Here is an 18,021-nt window from a genome sequence, read left to right on the forward strand (position 1 = left end):
CCCGCCCTGCGGCCCCGACCTTCAGTGTACAATCGTGGACTTGAGTCTCGTCTCACCGCCGTTCATCTGCTTCGAGGAGGAGACCTTCACCTACCAGGACGCCGACGAGCTCAGCAACCCGGGCCACCAGGGTGTTCCTGCAGAGCGGACTCGTCCGAGGGGGCGACGCGGTGACGATGTTCCTGGGGAACGAGGCGATGTTCACGCGGCTCCGGCTGGGCCTGATGAAGATCGGATGTTCCGCCACTTTCCTCAACTGCAGCATCTGGTCCAGGTCCCTGTTGCACTGCTTCAGCTGCAGCCTTTGAGGTATTCTTCTGGTTTCTACATAGAGGCTGCCAAAGGTGTGTCAGTACTCAGTTTAAAATTTTTCAGGGAATCACTTTACACATAGTTGACTTTGAAATGGCAAATAACTACAATTTTAAATGAAACTTAGTGTGCTTAAATTTGACAGTTGAATTGTAGAAAATAGACCAATTTGACAAATACTGGAATATAGAGTAACAGCTGTTTTTAAATTATTAAAGAATTATACAAAAAAGGGAAAATATCCAAATAAATTTAAGAATTTTCAGGTCAAAATAACAGGAATGGAAGAGATGCTTGGGCTTATGGCATTAGTACTTATGAAATCCTTGCTTTGACCCTAGTTTTCATTGGTTCCAGTCTGGTGGAGTCTGTATATCATTAACATTTAAAAAAATTAATTATATACCTTCCTAAATCTGGAAGAATCCCTTTGCTCCACAGGACTGTCACTCTATAACTGTTCTTCAAAGTGAATATTGACAAGAGTTTCATGCACGTTGCCTCTACTTTAGCTTTCTGTCTTACATGACACTTTAAAAACACCTCCAATTCATTGTTTATGGGAGGATTCAGCCCTTGAATTGCAGACGCATTATAAAAACAGATTAACAAGGTCTGGTCCATTTTACATTCGAAGGAAATTCAGCTTTCTTATTCCCCTTTTTTGTACAACTAGTCTGAGCTTTGCAGACCTCAGTATCCACTGCGCGTCAGTCTGTTGTTCAATGGAGTACATCGCACGTTAGGCCTGAGCTTCACATTTTTTGCTGGCTAAATTTCGTTTTAAGTCAAAACTTGTGTTGTAAACTCAAAGGCATTTTGGACCTTGCAGCGGGCGAAGCTGTATTTACACTGTCAGTCAGTGGAAGTCGATGTCCTGCTCATAAACTTTGACCGAGAATTCAACTTTATGAGTGGACAAACACCACCCGACTCCGAGACCAGACTGGGAAGGAGGAGCAAGTTCATCCAGACTTTCAAGTCCTCTTACGGACCGATCTTTACTCGCTAACACGAGATCCCTCTCTGGAACCTGGACGCAGCTCGTAAAGTAGGAATCAACCAGAGCTGGCACAGGACAGACGGGCACGCAGCACAAAGTTCAAAACACAACAAGATAACCTTAATTGCAACATGTCCTGATGTGCAACTCAGTTCAGAGTGAACCTTAAAGGCAAAAAACAATTGGAAGCAAACACAGAACTGTTTCTGAACAACTGATCGAACAGAAGCAACAACCAAGTTTCCCATCGTGTTCCCTGTGGCTGGACCACAACACTGACACTGATCTCTCACCACCGTCTTAGCTCAAAATCGAGTGGCGGATTAACGAAAGAATGATCCACATCAGTTAAATATATGCTGAGATATCTTGACTTTTTGTCAGTATGCTTGTCACATTGTCCAGCCGGGTCTTACAGTGCGATATATACTTTATATAACTTTGTATGACTTTGAGAAGTTGTCAGGCCTGTGCACTCCGTACACACCAGGGGTGTAGAGGTGAGAAAGTAAGTAAGCAGGATTTGAACTTGTTTTCATCCTTTACACAACTACTTCTGTCTCTCACTGAATGAACAAACTAGTGCCACCGCAAAATGCCTTCGAGGAGTATGTGTCAGAAAGGCTCTAAACACTTTAGCCTTCAGATGAGATCCGAGGACAAGCCGGCTAGTTAAGCGTGCAAATCCCCAACATGGGTCAAGTTTCCAAAGACACTGGAACCTTTATATCCCATAGCACAACTCTTCTTTTTATTTGACCCCCCCCTGCCCTGTGAAACGCCCAGGTTCCATCATCCCACTGATCCTAGTTTGACATCATCAGCATTATCTTCTCCCTCAGAGAGGACAACTTTCATCACTGGCTCATGACTTAACTGATCGTTATGTGTAAAATTGGTAGATAGAGCGACAACGACCAGGGCACTGATCATCATTGTGTCACCGGAACCATTGAGTGATGCAGTGTCTACTTGATCTAATTGTTGTCTGCCGGTCAGGAAGGGGGGGGTGGCGTGGCTGCAGTCAAATTACGAGCCAATTTATGCAAGACCATTTTGACAAAACATCTTGGGAAAGTCAGTACTGGTTCATTTCTGTGGTGTTGAGAGCGTGATTTATTTCTTTACTACTGCTATAATAATTCAGTGCACTGTGGTTGTGACAGGGTCACGTTCAAGCATGAACTCAAAATCAAAGTTTAACGTGATTTTCATTGCTTCTCTTCTGTAGAGAAGAATCCATCCGCTCGTGCTCTAACGCCCCCTCCCCCACTTGGATGTTCAAGGTGTTTGGGGGTGGGGTGTTTTTTTTTTGTTGTTGCCATGAAGTCTTGTGATTTATCTTAACGTCTTTACATTTGTTCTACTTCAGCAGTAATGTCACACGTACAGATTGAACTCCTCTCTGGAGAACACATCTGACGGATGGTGCACAGAGCTGTGAGGTCGACAGTGAACACTCCACACCACATCGGTGCAGAGACACTGTGGCTTCTTGTTCAAACGCTGACTTCTCACTGCACAGTTCATTCTGGACTGTGGAGGCTATTGTGAGTGTGGGAGGTGGAATCTCTGCCCTGTTTACAGCACGGTTCTCTTTGGACCATTGTTGGGTGTTTTGTCGCTGCGACCCTCTCCCCTCTCCTGAGGTCACGGCGATCTGATGTGGCTGTACGCAAACATCACACACACACACACACACACACACACACACACACACACACACACACACACACACACACACACACACGTGTCTGCCTTTGACAGAATAAACTGAACTAAAGAAATTGTGCTTCTGATTTCTTTTCTCCAGTGTCTGAACACACTAATGATACACACACACACACACACACACACACAGCCACAGTGGACAGCCTGCAGCAGCAGCAGTCCCAAGTTTTTGTCTCAGTCGAACCAGGTGGCGTTGAGCCGCGTCTGCTGTTTGATGCTGGCGTCCGGCTCGAGCACCTTGGATGCAGACGCCTGCTGAGCCTCACTGAATTTGCCCGGAGGAGCCAAGTGGAAAATAAACTGAATGAGTTGATAGAGTCTGACGTCCCACCCCAGCAGCCAGCAGCAGTCAGGTGCCTTTTTCTGTTTGACCTCCCTGCTCAGGACAGTGTGTGTACATGTGTGTGTGTGTGTACGTGTGTGTGTGTGTGTGTGTGTGTGTGTGTGTGTGTGTGTGCGTCAGCAGATAAATACAGTTGTATTGTAACACTTGCTCAGATTGTGGATTTATTATTAAGGTTGCCTTTGCAATGTTTTATGATTATGATTATGATTAATAATGATAATGATAATAATAATGACAATGATGACATTCATGAGTGGCCGGGTCCCGATAAGCTTCTGTCTATCTTAAACAGTGGCTGCTCTTCCTGGGGTCCGTATTATTTCATAAGAATATTACATAAGATGGATTACATACATCCATAACCTACATAACAGAAACCAACTCAACACAACACACAACCAGCGACACAAGCTCACAGCCTGGCTGAAACAAATGAATCTACTACAGTCACAAAACTAGTGGATGGATGGCGACGCCACGAGAGAGTGACATCACCGTTGTGGGATATTGGTGCAAACACCGGGGAATGTGTGGCAACAACAACCCCCCGATCTGGACACTTGAAACCGCTGCGCAGTGGAGGAGGGGTCAGAGGAGAGAGCTGGTGAACTTTGTCACAAATAAGCCGAGCGCCGCGCAGAGGGAGCGCAGCGCAGCGCGTCTCCTCCGCTCAGTCTCTCTCCTCCTCTCTCTCTCTCTCTCTCTCTCTCTCTCCCTCCCTCTCTCCCTCTCTCTCAGACACTCGTGCCTCCGGCTCCGTGTCGCCCTGCACCATGTCCATCTGCCTCACGGTCCTGGTCGGCCTGGCCATCCTGTGCCTGTCGCTGCTCGGCACACTGTCCCCGTACTTCGGCGAGGACTGCGCGTACATCCTGCGGAGCGTGCGCCTCGGCGCCAGGCTCGTCAAGTACAAGAGAGTCAAACCCTTCTACAGCCTCCTGGATCGCTTCCTGGACGCGGCCCGGGCTCACCCCGCCAAGACCTTTGTGCACTTCGAGGGTCGAGAGTATTCTTATGGCGAGGTGGACAAGCGGAGCAACCAGGTGGCCCGCGCCCTGCAGGCGGACGCGCGGCTGAAGGAGGGGGACGCGGTCGCCCTGTTCCTCGGCAACGAGCCCTGCTTCGTGTGGACCTGGCTCGGGTTGGCCAAACTGGGATGTCCCGCCGCCCTGCTGAACTTCAACATCAGGTCCAAGTCCCTGCTGCACTGCTTCTCCTGCTGCGGGGCCAAAGTGCTCATCGTCTCCCCAGGTAAAGGTCAACTACATGTGAGGTTAATGTGTCAGGGGAGAGGAGGGGGGGTCCTGGTAACTCATGATGAACCTTCAACCTTCAAACACACACACACATATATATATATTTGTTATTTCCACTGGTTTTAGTTTATCACACTAAATAAGTAAAATAAAAACTATTATATCTTCATTCCCCACAGAATCTGGATTGTGTTGTCGGGCATTTTCAAAAAACAGTGGTTCCCAAATTTTGGGGGGTTTGTGAGCACTTAGAAAATGGCACTTTTCATATTTCAGACTGAAAACGTATCAGTCAGATTAGACATCAGTGGTTTAATTTCACCCGTTCGCCCCGTTTATTTGAAAAACGTTGACTCGGCATCACTTGAGCATTTCACATTTTGATGTTGACATCGGTTATCAACCACATATTGCTCGTGGTTATGGGTTTAAGGAGGTAACAACTGCAACGCTGCTGTTCAGCCTTCATGAACAACTGTTGATGACTCTGATTAGTTCTACAGTAGAGACCAGGGGAAAGTGAAATGCTCTGCAGTGATTTGTAAATGGTTATTTTTAGTTGTGGGAAACACTTGAAATACACAAGTGCCACAGCTCGAGTCATTTTCTTTTCATCTTAACCTGTTACCAAATGTTTACAACTGAAAACTGAACCATAGTGCGAAGATATTGATATGCACAGATTTGTTCCAGTCATAACACAAGCACTACGCCGCATTTGTCCAACTATTCCATTCCTCCTCTGCTCTGTTGGTTAACAAACAGAGCAAACTCAGTTTTTCAAATCTCCAGCAGCGTGATTGTAAAGTATCAAACAACAATGTAGACCAGTTATTTTTTCCCCCTCTTTGAATCACTTCATCTGCGAGGATTGAGTTGCTCTACATTCGGTCCTGAAGAACGAGGTTATATGAGGAAAGCGTTGCGCTCAGGAGTCTGGTATTTCCACACACCCATTATGGATCATGGAGTTTCACTACTGAAAAATGCACTTGAGCTGAACTGCCAGCTCGTATCCCAGTGGGACCTGGAGCAGTGTGATGCGGGGCCTCCACGTGCAGCGTTGTGCAACAGCGTGCACTCTGACCCGCTTAGAGAGCTGAAGGCTTCTCTGTATTTGCAGAGCTGCAGGACGCCGTGGAGGAGGTTCTACCGATGCTGAGGGAGCAGGGCATCGCCGTGTACATCCTGTCGGACAGCTGCGGCGTCCAGGGCATCAACTCTCTGTCCGACAAGATCTCCCGGGCCTCAGATGAGCCTCTGTCCCGGGACCTCAGAGCCAACGTCACTATCAGGAGCACCGCTCTTTATATCTATACGTCAGGCACCACAGGTACAAACTGTATTATTTACATCTATGTTTACTGTTTCCCTGCATTTGCTGGAACATTGTCACACCACCACAGCAAGTTTCTTTTTGCTAAGTGTGTGTCCACGTGTACATGCACAACTCAAATGAAACTTCCTAATGAGTGTTCATAAACGTTACAGGGAACCGTTCAGGAGACGACACTTCTGTGCATATGCGAAGCTGTTTTCAGACATGAACTCCGGAAAAAAAAATGTCTAGAAAATTTGGTCCAGAGATTTTGCAGAGTTTGCCCTTCGAGTGTTGAGAACGCAGCGGGAGATTGTCCGAGTCAGACGCGTTCACAACAGTAGGAACATTTCTGGAACGTTCAGGGCAACACAGAGGGTCCACTGGCCCGCTACGAATCCACCGGAGATGTTCCCGCTGTATTCTCACAAGGGCTCACTTGGAAAATGTCTGGAGCAGCACTTGCGGACGTTTGCGTTCTCACATGCAAGCCCCTCAGGAAAAGTTCAGGAAAATAGCAGCAGCTTATTTAACAAAACTATATATTTTCACCTCCCTAATTGTTTTTGAGAAAAGGATTTGCACATTCAATATTTCTTATGCGATTTCAAAAAAAATTCTTCTTACTGTTCATGCATGCCACCCGCAGCAGCTGCTGAGTGAAAAATGTTACATTACAAACAGGTCCCAGATGTTTCTCGAAACTTTGCTGCATGGGAGGAGTGAGAGAATTATAATTTTAAAAAAAGGAAAGTTTTTGAGCTGAAAGTTTAAACACAGTTTCATTCATTGTTGAAAAGATAAATATCGGATTAGAGCAGCTTCAAAGAAAGTCCATGAATGAACAGCGGAGAAGTGTAAAAACCAATGCTACCCAAGAACCTGATGAACCTGAATGATGGTTTTTTTTTCGTTGCCGTGGCAGGTTTGCCCAAAGCAGCTGTTGTCACCCACGAGAGGGTGTGGGCCGCCTCCTTCCTCCAGGCGGCATGTGGAATCACAGCAGACGACGTCTTCTACATCAACCTCCCCATGTATCACAGCGCAGGCTTCCTCATCGGGATGGCGGGAGCCATTGAGAGAGGTAACGATCCCCCTGATCCTCCCATGATTATGTAAGAACAAACATCCTTTTTACACACCAGGCTTGTGCACTGGAGGAGGTGGTTGTGTTTCGCAGTAAGATTAAGGCTGTGTAATATCGTGTCAACCGCAGGTATGACCGTTATTCTGAAGAGAAAGTTCTCTGCCTCTCAGTTCTGGGACGACTGCAGGAAATATAATGTGACAGTGATGCAGTACATCGGGGAAACAATGCGCTACCTCTGCAACACGCCCAAGGTTATGATGAATCCAGAGCAACTTGTGGTTTAAATGAATCAGGTGCTGCGCCAATTGCGGATGCCACTGCACGTCTCCCTTACTAATGAGAACTGATGTCGCCGTTTCGCAGAAAGACAACGAGAAGGACCACAAAGTGAGGATCGCCATTGGCAACGGGGTCCGGACGGACATCTGGTCGGAGTTTCTGGATCGCTTCGGCGACATCAAAGTCAGAGAGTTGTACGCCGCCACGGAGGGAAACATCGGCTTCATAAACTACACGTCCAAGATCGGAGCGGTGGGGCGGATCAACTTTGTCCACAGGGTAGGTGGAGGAACGGGTTCAAGAAACATTGGACGGATTGACACGGAACTTTTACAGACGTTCATGATCTCGAGAGGATGTAGCCCAGAAACTTTGGTGATGTTTCCCGCCTGACGTTTTCCTCTAGCACCTCAACTGTTGGATAGATTACTGTGGAATTCACTACAGAACTGCATGTCCCACTCAGGATACATTGTAATGACACGCGGGGTTTTCTGACTTTTCATCCAGCATGGGGGGTGGGGAACTTTTTTTTTCTTTAAATATTTATTATATATATATATGTGTGTGTGTGTGTGTGTGTGTGTGTGTGTGTGTGTGTGTGTGTGTGTGTGTGTGTGTGTGTGTGTGTGTGTGTGTGTGTGTGTGTATATGTATATATATGTATGTATGTGTGTGTATATGTATATATATGTATGTATATATGTATGTATGTGTGTGTATATATGTATATATATGTATGTATATATGTATATATATGTGTGTGTATATATGTATATATGTGTGTGTATATATGTATATATATGTATGTATATATGTATATATATGTGTGTGTATATATATGTATATATATGTGTATGTATATATATATATGTATATATATGTGTATGTATATATATATGTATATATATGTGTGTATATATTTATATGTATATATGTATGTGTATATATATATATATATGTGTGTGTATATATGTGTGTATATATATATATATATATATATATATATTATGCAATATGCTAAATATTATACTGGTTATCCAGTATTGTAACATTTTCATTGTGAGCATGACAGCATTAGAGCCGCAGGCGTCACCGACTCTTGTTAAACCGGCAAAGCTGAACTCGGATCAACTGTTTTGATGTAAACTTCACACAGAGATGCACATTTTTTAACAGACGAACTTTGTCTCTGTTCCTTCTAGTTTTTCTTCCCCTACACGTTGATCAAGTTCAACATCGAGAGGGAGGAGCCAGTCAGAAACTCTGAGGGTCTGTGTGTCGAGGCAGCCACAGGTGAGGCCACGTCACAGGCTCACAACAACCCCGTGACTTCATCGCCCTCTCTCTTGGTCGTCTTATTCAGCAAAAAAAATCCAAATGTAATTGGTTCCAGTGCCTATAAAAGTAAAAATGTTTTTAATTTGGTTCATTTAAAATCATAGGCTTTGGATTGTCGGTCAGTCAACTTTAAGATGTCACCGCGGGTCAATGTGGAAACTGGGAAGGGATTTTTCATGTGTCCCTTTTATCAGGTGAGACGGGACTATTGGTGGGAAGGATCACTCAGAGGTCTCCCTTTGTCGGGTACGCTGGCAACACGCAGCAGACGGAGAAGAAGAGGCTCTACGACGTTCTGAAGAAGGGCGACATGTACTTCAACACGGGCGATCTGCTTCGGTTCGACCACGAGAACTTTGTGTACTTCCAGGATCGAGTCGGCGACACGTTCAGGCAAGTTGTGACCGGTGTCGTATTGATCCGTCACTTTTGTTGTCATTTTAATAACATGACGCCACTGATGCGGTTTTGAATGAATCTTATTTCAACTGTGATGCAGGATTTTATATTTTTATGAACAAGAGAACTAGGAAGAGAAGATCTAGCTGTTTTAGTTTGGTTGGATCAGATTTCGACGTCTTAGTGTGGACAGTCATTTTCAGGGATAATCCATTGTTGCTGCGTAAAATTTTAAAATGACAATTCATCTTTTTATCGTTCTCACACTAAAATGGACAGACAGAATTGGAATACAGCATTTGAAGTCAAAAGCTCAACCTTTGACTGCTCTAAGATCAAATCTTACCAAACACAATAGGATATATTTACAGTTTGTCTCTACCAATAAGTGAATCATAATGGGGGATGGCACCAAAGTGTTTCGTTTGATGTGTTTTTGTTTGTTTACGTGAAGAAAAAATTGTCCCGGTGCCTTTGTCACAGATGGAAAGGAGAGAACGTCGCCACGTCGGAGGTGGCCGACATCCTCACGATGTCTCGCTGCATTTTGGAGGCGAATGTCTACGGTGTTAAAGTTCAAGGTAAAAACACACCGTCGTGAACTGTAGAAATGTTTCCCTGAAGTTTTACGAAACCACAAACGCTGAATAAACTTTCTGTGTATTTGAATCAAACCGCTGATCAGGTCATGAAGGGCGCATCGGCATGGCAACGGTCACGTTGAAAGAAGGAAAAGATTTTGACTGTTCGGACGCCTACAAGCAAGTGGTCAACTACCTGCCCGCCTACGCGAGACCTCGATTCATCAGAATACAAGTAACGAGAACAAAACCTGCAATGCACTCGTGTAATATGTCAGATGGATGTTAGGTGTAACATGGAGCAGAGCGTTGTTGCTGCTTATTGGCCTCTCAATGTGGATTGTACAACTAAACATCTGTGCTCAGTTCAATTCAGCTTCCTTAATCCAGACTAGCTCAGTCAGATGATCCTGTGAGCCGCAGTGGTTCCTTATCGAAACTTCACAACCTGTGTTTTTGCAGCCCTGCCTGGAGTTGACGGGGACGTTCAAGATGAAGAAAGTGAAGCTGGTGGAGGAGGGATTCAACCCGGCGCACATCGGCGATCCCTTGTACTTCCTGGATCCCGAGAAAAAGAGCTATATCCCCATGACGGAGGAGATCTACGGCGCGATCGCGGCGAGGGAAATCAAACTCTAACTCTGTTTTGTTCACAGAGGTTGAACAGCACATCTCGTGGACACTTTTTCTTTCTTTTTTTAAACGCAATCGACTAATCTCAGGGGCACACTGACTGTGATACGTCACGTCGTCATCATGGTCATCTCAAGAGAGACCACTGAACACAACTACCTTTCATCATCTCTACCGGTTTGTAAATGCTGACAGATTGATATGCAGGTATGTCTCACTACTGTTGTACTTTTAATAATTAAACTCTGATTCTCTTTCCCCCTCCCACCCTCTCAATTTAGGATGAATTGTTGCCTGTACATTTTTTTCTTTAGTTTAAAGCCTGATTTTATTATTTCACATTAGACTGAAGATAAGGTGGCGTTTAAAAAACAAATTCAGGATTCCAACTTATTAAGCCTACTCATGTCACAAATCAGCGGTGGGTTTATCAGTGTACCTTTGCACTGATGGTACACAGCCAGTCTTTATCAGATTGTGTGTGACGACTCTTTCTGTTAACCCACAGTGTTATCATGTAACGGTAGCGGGGAATGTCTCTGTCTTTGGTTAAATCTGCCCTGTCATTAATCTACCAGCGTGCTTGTAACCACATTTGTGGGCCGAGTCGCCGTGCGGCGAGTGACTCTGAGGGGATCACTGACCTCTGACATGAAACAACACTCAGACATTGTCACAAGCTGTGTCATACGGCAAACATGACCGCACAAAGTCAAAGAAAGTTGCATCATTCTTAGTGTCGTCTGACAGAATTTGAACTTCCTCCTTCGCTTAAAAATGTGTTTTTACCTATTGAGCAAATGTCCGTGTTTCACATAAACCTGCATCTCAGACACGCACAAAGTGATTTCATGAACAGTTCTATGATGATCATAGTTGAAGCAGGTAATCTTTTGATTTGATTTTTTTCCTTTAAATCAGGAATAGAATTTTTAGTGATGTATCTGAACTTTTTTTTTGTTGAAAACCGACGTCAGATACTTAAATATATGTAGAGATTTGAATAAAGGAAGTCATTTTGGATTAAACAGTGACAGTGAGGTCTCACATACACAAAAAATGATGCCAGGAAATTCATTTTCACAGAACATGAAGTGAGGATATTAACCAAACGTATACAGCATCTTTAACTAAAGATTGTCTGCATTGGATTTACGTTTTGTGCGTCGTGTGTTGCTCAGTTCAGTGAATGTACACGTTGAACGTGTTAATCAAAGCAGCTGTGGACGGTTAAATAAATATTGAATGGAGCATTCCATACTTACATACTTACTTAATACAGACGCCAACTCCTGAACCCACAAAGGAATCCTTTTAAGCCGTTTGGCAGGAAAACAGTCTGGGTGTGTCAATACGTAAAACATCTGCGGAGTTAAAATATAATATGATACTCAGACAGCTCCTCACATTTTGCATGGAGTCCAAGTTCAGGAGTGATTTCTGAAACTTCTCAGAGCAACTCTGAGCAAAGGAAGAGACCGAAGCTTTAACCTCGGGAGGGGGTGTGGTCGACGCCGTTGCTAGGTGTGACACATGCTTCTGAAAGGTGTCGGCTGATCACAAAACAAACATCTTGATGACGATGGGCATCGACTGGATGGTGAAATCAGTAGGCTTAATCAAAGAATTTAGTCTCCATGGCGACATTGTTGTGTAGTTATGAAAGGCATAATGTATGTAACGAACATTCCCGCAGCTGACAAAATGTTTGAAGACGTCGTATTCATCGGAGCTAAGATGCCTTGTGAATAACTTAACCGGGGGCTTATTCTTAGTAAATGTCATATTTCTATTAATTTGAGCTCTTGGAGAAACTCTTTGAGCAAAAGGAAGCTTTATGGATACGACCCCTGGATGTTTGGAGCAACACAACACTTGAGTCCCACTAGCAGTTCCTTCAAAAATGAATTTATTTATTAATACAGTGGTATACTTAGAAATGTGTCGCAAAGGAAAAAAAAAAAGTTGAACCACAGACAAATCAAAATAAATAAAAAGAATGTCAGCCACACAGAGAAATAAACTAGTGTTGGGTTGAAGCAGTGTTATTATATCAAAAGAAAATAGTACTGATGTGCCATAATAAATTGTCTATTAGTACAAAAATACATTTCAGGGCACACAATACAGCATCCAGTATCACAAATAAAGGAAGGGACCACTCTTCACAGCAGCCCCCCTCAGGTACATCTTTTAAAATCATTTAAACCAAGCACTTCTCTATTTTGTAAATAAGAATAAAAAGTTTTCTGACTGTTAGAAATGCCTTTAGTGTGTGTGTGTGTGTGTGTGTGTGTGTGTGTGTGTGTGTGTGTGTGTGTTGTGTGTATATTTTGGTAAAAAAGTCGAACTTATTACTGCTTATGTCAGTTCCAAGGCTCAGGGGTATAACCGGAATACAAACATAACCAATGTAACCGCTTTGTCTTTTTTTAAACAAACCTTTTTTCTCTTTTATACAAAATAACAAAGATGTACAAAAGTTCATTTACAGAGAACCAAGGCCATATGCTAGCAATATGTACAGCCACAATTTAAACATCTTCTAGCTTTTTGTATTTCCTCAGACTTCATATGCATAGCAGTAAAAGAAAGCATACCTTTTCATCAGCCTCAATTATTCTCGTGTGCTAAATCCAAGTTCACTGGTTATGAGAAAAATGCAGAGACAACTTTTTTTTTCTTCTTCTGTCGTGACCGCTATAACCGAAGGATCCGATGTTTCTAATGTGTCACTGAAAAGTTAATATGCAGATAAGGCATCACTGCTTGCAGTGTACGATGGAATTTTCATGTGTTGAACTTAGTAGTAACAGGCTTCTGGACCTGAGTCATAGCACATGCATAGATCTCTAGACAGCAGGAGTTTGTAAAATCAAGTCAGTATATTTATCTACGGTAAAACGTTGCTACAAAAACATCAGTTTTAAACAGAGAGCCCCCGTCAGAACCAACGGGCGTCTGATACTAATACTTAACCCTCATTCTTTATCTTTATCATTTTGTTTTGTATTCATTCTTCCTTCATGAGTCAGGCTCAGCATTTCTCAAGTCCTCCGATCCTCCACGAGTGAAACGCATGACCACGGAACTCACAAACAAAAGTTTTGCTTATACCAACTTTTCTGTTTGTGAGGTTTTTTTTCTTTTCTTTTTTTTTCTTGCAGTACGCAAAAAGTCTAATTGCAATGTCAAACAAAGTTCCAAAATTCTCCTTTTTTTTCTTGCACTGCTCTGACCCTTTTACAAAATTAGCTAAAAATGTCAAAATGAGATTATTCAGTCTGTGCACTGGTCATGCATTCCAACTTCAGTTCCTCGGTTTCAGTTACTTCTTGTCATCTTTATTTTTTGCAAGCCTTGAAAGCACCAAAAAAAAGAAGAAAGGAAAGACCCGGAGTGCAGCCTTGGAGAGGCTGGACTCCTCCGACTCTCCTCCTGTGTGATGTTTGTTTCTCTCTTTTCTTTTTTCTTTTTTAAATCGTGGGCACAGTAAACAACACGAGAGTACCGAGTTCAAACGTCACCGAGCACCGTGCGACCCCGCCACGTCACGGGGAGCACGGCGGGAGCAGCCGAGGTCTCCGGTTTATCACATTCAGTAACAGGCCAGCTGTCGCCCTCTTCAGAAGTGGTCGATGAGCACAGACACACAGTTTGCACCCACCAGGTAGTTTGGGTCTCCGGGGAGAGATTTGTTCTGCCAGGTTTTGGGATCACCTGCAGGAAAGAGACGCATGATGTCAACGGCTGCGGAACATCCCTTCATCTCAGAACACAAACACAGAACCACAGTCCAACGTCCAAACAACACAGATGTTTCTCTTCCTCGGTAAGTCTCGATCAGAGCATGCTTCCCCTAATGATTTAATCCATAAATGGATTCAGGATATGTTATGAGATTCATGCTTAAATGGATCATTAACTTTAATGAATGTTGATTCAGTTATTTCATACGTTAAGATGTTTGCCAGCAAATGAGCTGGAATCCAGCTACATAGACAGGACATGTCAGACACAGCAGCACCAAGCACCATGTTAAACTGGTTATTGAATATAAACATCAACATGTTGGCCAGTGAGTTGATGCTCTTATGCTCTTTGTTGTTAAAAAATATGGAGTGTAGCACAAAAGAGAAACCGGAAACATTGATTTTATGCTGGGTTGTCGAATCAGTAAAAGACTGGACAGATATATTAAAGGGGAAGTATTACTGCATACAATTACTATATATAACTGCAAATGTGAGATTATCTCCAACTGAACTGTTGGTGGTCGAGTTACACTGTGGGCACCAAGTTTTTACAGGGAAGAAAACAATGTGTCTGGCTCTGCTGCATGGATTATGATCCTCTTGTTTTATTTTAATTCAAGAACTGTGCTTCGTGGGTCCGACAGTGTTTCAGGGGCATATTGCTCTTTTGAAAGGTAACAGGTCAAACCAACACAAAGACTAGTAAGTTTAATGAGACATTAAATGTGTTTATCATTACTTCACCCAAGAATCATAATTGAGGAGTCACCTGTCAGTCCTTGAGTTACATCATGTCATGATAATAATTTGCAAATGGCTAGTTGTCGATATAGATACATACTGAACACTGTGGGTGCTGCTGCTTTTCTCCATGTAACTAAATTCCAGCTCATGTAAATTAATAGTGCCCAATCTGATTCTTCAACTGTCAAGTGATCACTTGAACTATTAGTGACTTGATTCATCAACAGGAGTTCATGCTTGAGTTCATTAATTGTTTACATGACAGTTATGGTCCAATGTTAAATGTAATGTGTAAATTAAAATTCTCAATTAACTGATAATTAATTGTTGGACTGTCTGTAAAATGACAGAAAATAGTGAGAAATGGATGATCATCAAAGAGTTGGGCCCAAGACATTATGAATGTATCTTTTATCAAAACAGGCAAGTGATCACTTCATTGTTTGAACAACGAGTTTTATGAGTGACATTGTTTTTGTTGATTGTAACTGTTAGGCAGCCCAATGCAAAACAGTGTAAGTGTCCAAACTGCACATGCATGATACAGAAGTGAGGGGGAATGTGGAAAACAGATGAAACAATTAACACGATTCAGAATCACTCTCCTCTCTAATCACCACAGCAGCCCACAGACCCCCAAAGGACAGAGAGAGGACAGCGTACCCGACGAAGAGTCGGAGGATTTTAGAGCAAAAGACCAACCATCAGGGGTCATGGACGCACAGTGAGGTAAGCGCAGCTCCACGGGCTTCAGGAACTTCAGTCCATGAGGGCCACACATCACCAGCGGACTTAGCAGCGTTTCTCCTACACAGACAGACACGCACGCACGCACGCACGCACGCACGCACGCACGCACGCACGCACGCACGCACACACACACGCACATAAATTACACTAATTAAAGATGCAGGAATTAAAAAAAACCCACAGGATTAATTGATTAGCCAGTCAAGAGGCAAAATGGAGTCTGGTGCCGTCCGTGAATAAGAATTAACAGCTGACTGACTCGCCAGGTTCTTTCAGAAAAAACTCAGGTTGATAAAAGTTTATTCTATGTTAAGAGCACTACTGTTTTGTTTGTTTATCTACCAGACCTATTATATTCATATACTCATAACAAAGATATCTTTTCTTTATTTTGGCATTTCTGCTTCTTTTGGCCGACACAGTAGAGAGTGTCAGGAGAAATGTGCTGCCGTGTGCAGACATTGTATAAAATCTCAATTAATGTAGGCATCAAAACTACAATCATCTGATTAATGTGCTGTTAAGACTTTATCCCGATGTAAATATTCAGTTAAATATGCAGTAAAATCCCACATTAGCTTGGAACAAGTCACAAACTCCCCTCTTCCCTTTGGTTACTTTTATTCCAAAGTATATGAGTATGTTCAATTTTACAAGTTGTTTTTTGTTTTTTTTTGCTTCTAAGAAGTGGTGAGTTCTTGTTGTTTGACACATTTGGGATATGAAGACACTTTGTGCAGTACTGACCTTTCTCCTTGTCGAGGGGGGGCAGGATGCTGTTGTCCCGGCACACCTTGAAGTAAATCTCCTGCTCCACATTCTCGGGGATGGCGCCCTGGGGGATGATGATGCTGACGCCCGTCTCGATGGAGCTCAAAACCCCTCCGTTGCAGTTGAAGATCCCCCGGGCAGTGGCCACTACCGTGTGCCCTTCATCTTCGTCATCATCGTCCAGTGCGCTGGGGCTGGGGATCAGAAGTTAACGCCATCAGTCAAAACAGTAGAGGCAGAGAATGATGCACAGCAGAGGACGTGTCTCTCAGTGAACACCATCAGACAATGTCCTGCTGTCGCCAGATGCTAAACTTTATGAGCGCCTCACCTAACGGGGATGGCCTTGGGGATGGCATTGATGTTATTGTGCTGGTATTTGGGCCTGTTGTCCATAGTGCGCGTGAAGGTGTCCAGGCCGCTGTCGTGATCTAGGGGCTGTGGCGACAGCTGAGGCTTCCCGCCGCCACTACTCACCACACTGGGCTTGCTGAGGATGTCCGTCTTCAACTGCGTGTCGTTGGGCAGCAGGTTGTGGTTGAACTTGGGGCTCTCAAACTTGCGCTCAAAGGGCCGGGCCGAGCTTGTGTAAGGCTTGGGGACGTAGCGGTTGTAGCTGGTCGGACCGGGAGCGCCGAGTGTCTTTGGGGGCGCTGCGTCGGTGCCATTGACTGGGGACTTGTCAGGGAGGCCCCTCGTGGGCAGGTAGCCACCGGGCACGGGTTCATCCCTGCTGGGAGGCCTGAGAGCTGCCAGCTCAGGTTTGGGATTGGGGGAGCTCAACGGCTCAGATATGGAGTTAGCTGGAACGGGAGGAGGAGGATACAACCACTTAAATACAGCCTTTGAAAAAACAATTACATTCAGAAGTTTAGATGATGCTTTAATTTGTTCTACACTAAGCACAATAAAAACAGAAGTAGTCTTCATTTAGCCTCAGATTAATCCATAATTTAAAGAAAATCTAATTTCTTGCCGCTTGAAAGAACAGGGGTGACAAATTATTATTATAAGTCTAAATAAAATACATGATGAAGATCAACAGAGAGCCAGAAAACATGAGAGCTTACCGTCATTGGGGCTGAGTTTGGGCAGTGTGTTGGGTGGGATGGTGGAGGGGGGGGGCCCATACTGAGAGGAGGGGCTGATCTGGGGCAGGGGTTCATATCTTTTCTCCACTGGACTCACCTTCTCTACAGACTCGACTCTGCAGACACAAACAACACAGTTAATCGAATCGATCATGATTATGTGGCTACTGTGAGAAGACAGCTCAAGAACTTTACACATCAGCCAGCGCTCCTGGCATGAGGTGTGATGTCATACCGGTTGTACGGGTAGGACAGTTGAGCCGGTTTGGGCAGATCATGGAACCGGTTGATGCCAGGAGGCGGCTGGCCCATGGCCTTGCTGTCAAAGCTCCGGCGATCAAAGTAGGACAACTGCTTCCTGTAGTACTCCTCGTCCTCATCTGGGTCATAGTGGTTGGAACGCATTACATCCTCCAGAGGTTTAGTATGGGGCTTCTGTGGCTCAGGAGCCCTGCGGACCGAGCCAAAAGAAACAAGAAAACAGCTGCAGAGATTTTCACAGCAGGGGCAGACAGCAGGATTGACCTAAAACCACAATGTTTTTGCAGAAAGACATCTCACATTTCCTGATTGTTGTCTCGTCCTGAATTGACTGAGTATGTTTAAAAAACATTCTGGCTA

The 18,021-nt window shown here is 44.0% G+C and overlaps 2 protein-coding genes across 18 annotated transcripts in view; one reads left to right on the forward strand and one right to left on the reverse strand.

The window, feature by feature from the left end:
- The first annotated feature begins 5 nt into the window (after positions 1-5).
- Positions 6-11,317, forward strand: zgc:101540 (hsFATP2a_ACSVL_like domain-containing protein). Its single transcript, XM_035641318.2, has 12 exons — positions 6-309; positions 3,225-3,399; positions 3,767-4,643; positions 5,772-5,981; positions 6,892-7,050; positions 7,183-7,307; positions 7,420-7,614; positions 8,541-8,631; positions 8,871-9,069; positions 9,559-9,656; positions 9,761-9,891; positions 10,119-11,317. The coding sequence occupies exons 3-12, from the start codon at positions 4,166-4,168 to the stop codon at positions 10,293-10,295; spliced, it is 1,863 nt and encodes a 620-aa protein (XP_035497211.2). The 5' UTR covers positions 6-309; positions 3,225-3,399; positions 3,767-4,165; the 3' UTR covers positions 10,296-11,317.
- Positions 11,318-12,181: 864 nt separating this feature from the next.
- tjp1b (tight junction protein 1b) overlaps positions 12,182-18,021 on the reverse strand; it is a 54,650-nt gene continuing 48,810 nt past the window's right edge. For 13 of the 17 annotated variants that reach the window (XM_035641300.2, XM_047333105.1, XM_047333106.1 and 10 more), the window contains 6 exons: positions 17,636-17,851; positions 17,380-17,516; positions 16,641-17,112; positions 16,286-16,503; positions 15,452-15,595; positions 12,182-14,009 (listed from right to left, as the gene is read on the reverse strand). In XM_035641300.2, the coding sequence (XP_035497193.2) occupies positions 13,915-14,009; positions 15,452-15,595; positions 16,286-16,503; positions 16,641-17,112; positions 17,380-17,516; positions 17,636-17,851 (1,282 nt within the window). In that variant the 3' untranslated portion in view covers positions 12,182-13,914. The remainder of the gene's footprint in view (positions 14,010-15,451; positions 15,596-16,285; positions 16,504-16,640; positions 17,113-17,379; positions 17,517-17,635; positions 17,852-18,021) is intronic. The other 4 variants (XM_047333118.1, XM_047333107.1, XM_047333108.1 and 1 more) reach the window with 2 other exon arrangements.

Source organism: Scophthalmus maximus, chromosome 7, assembly GCF_022379125.1.
Source record: "Scophthalmus maximus strain ysfricsl-2021 chromosome 7, ASM2237912v1, whole genome shotgun sequence".
NCBI classification, from domain to species: Eukaryota; Metazoa; Chordata; class Actinopteri; order Pleuronectiformes; family Scophthalmidae; genus Scophthalmus; species Scophthalmus maximus.

Excerpts from the sequence above, each read along its gene's own strand:
- zgc:101540 (XM_035641318.2), top strand. The coding sequence starts at position 4,166 with ATGTCCATCTGCCTCACGGTCCTGGTCGGCCTGGCCATCCTGTGCCTG. Across the intron at positions 9,657-9,760 it reads CTACGGTGTTAAAGTTCAAG|GTCATGAAGGGCGCATCGGC; the intron begins GTAAAAACACAC and ends ACCGCTGATCAG. Across the intron at positions 9,892-10,118 it reads CTCGATTCATCAGAATACAA|CCCTGCCTGGAGTTGACGGG; the intron begins GTAACGAGAACA and ends GTGTTTTTGCAG.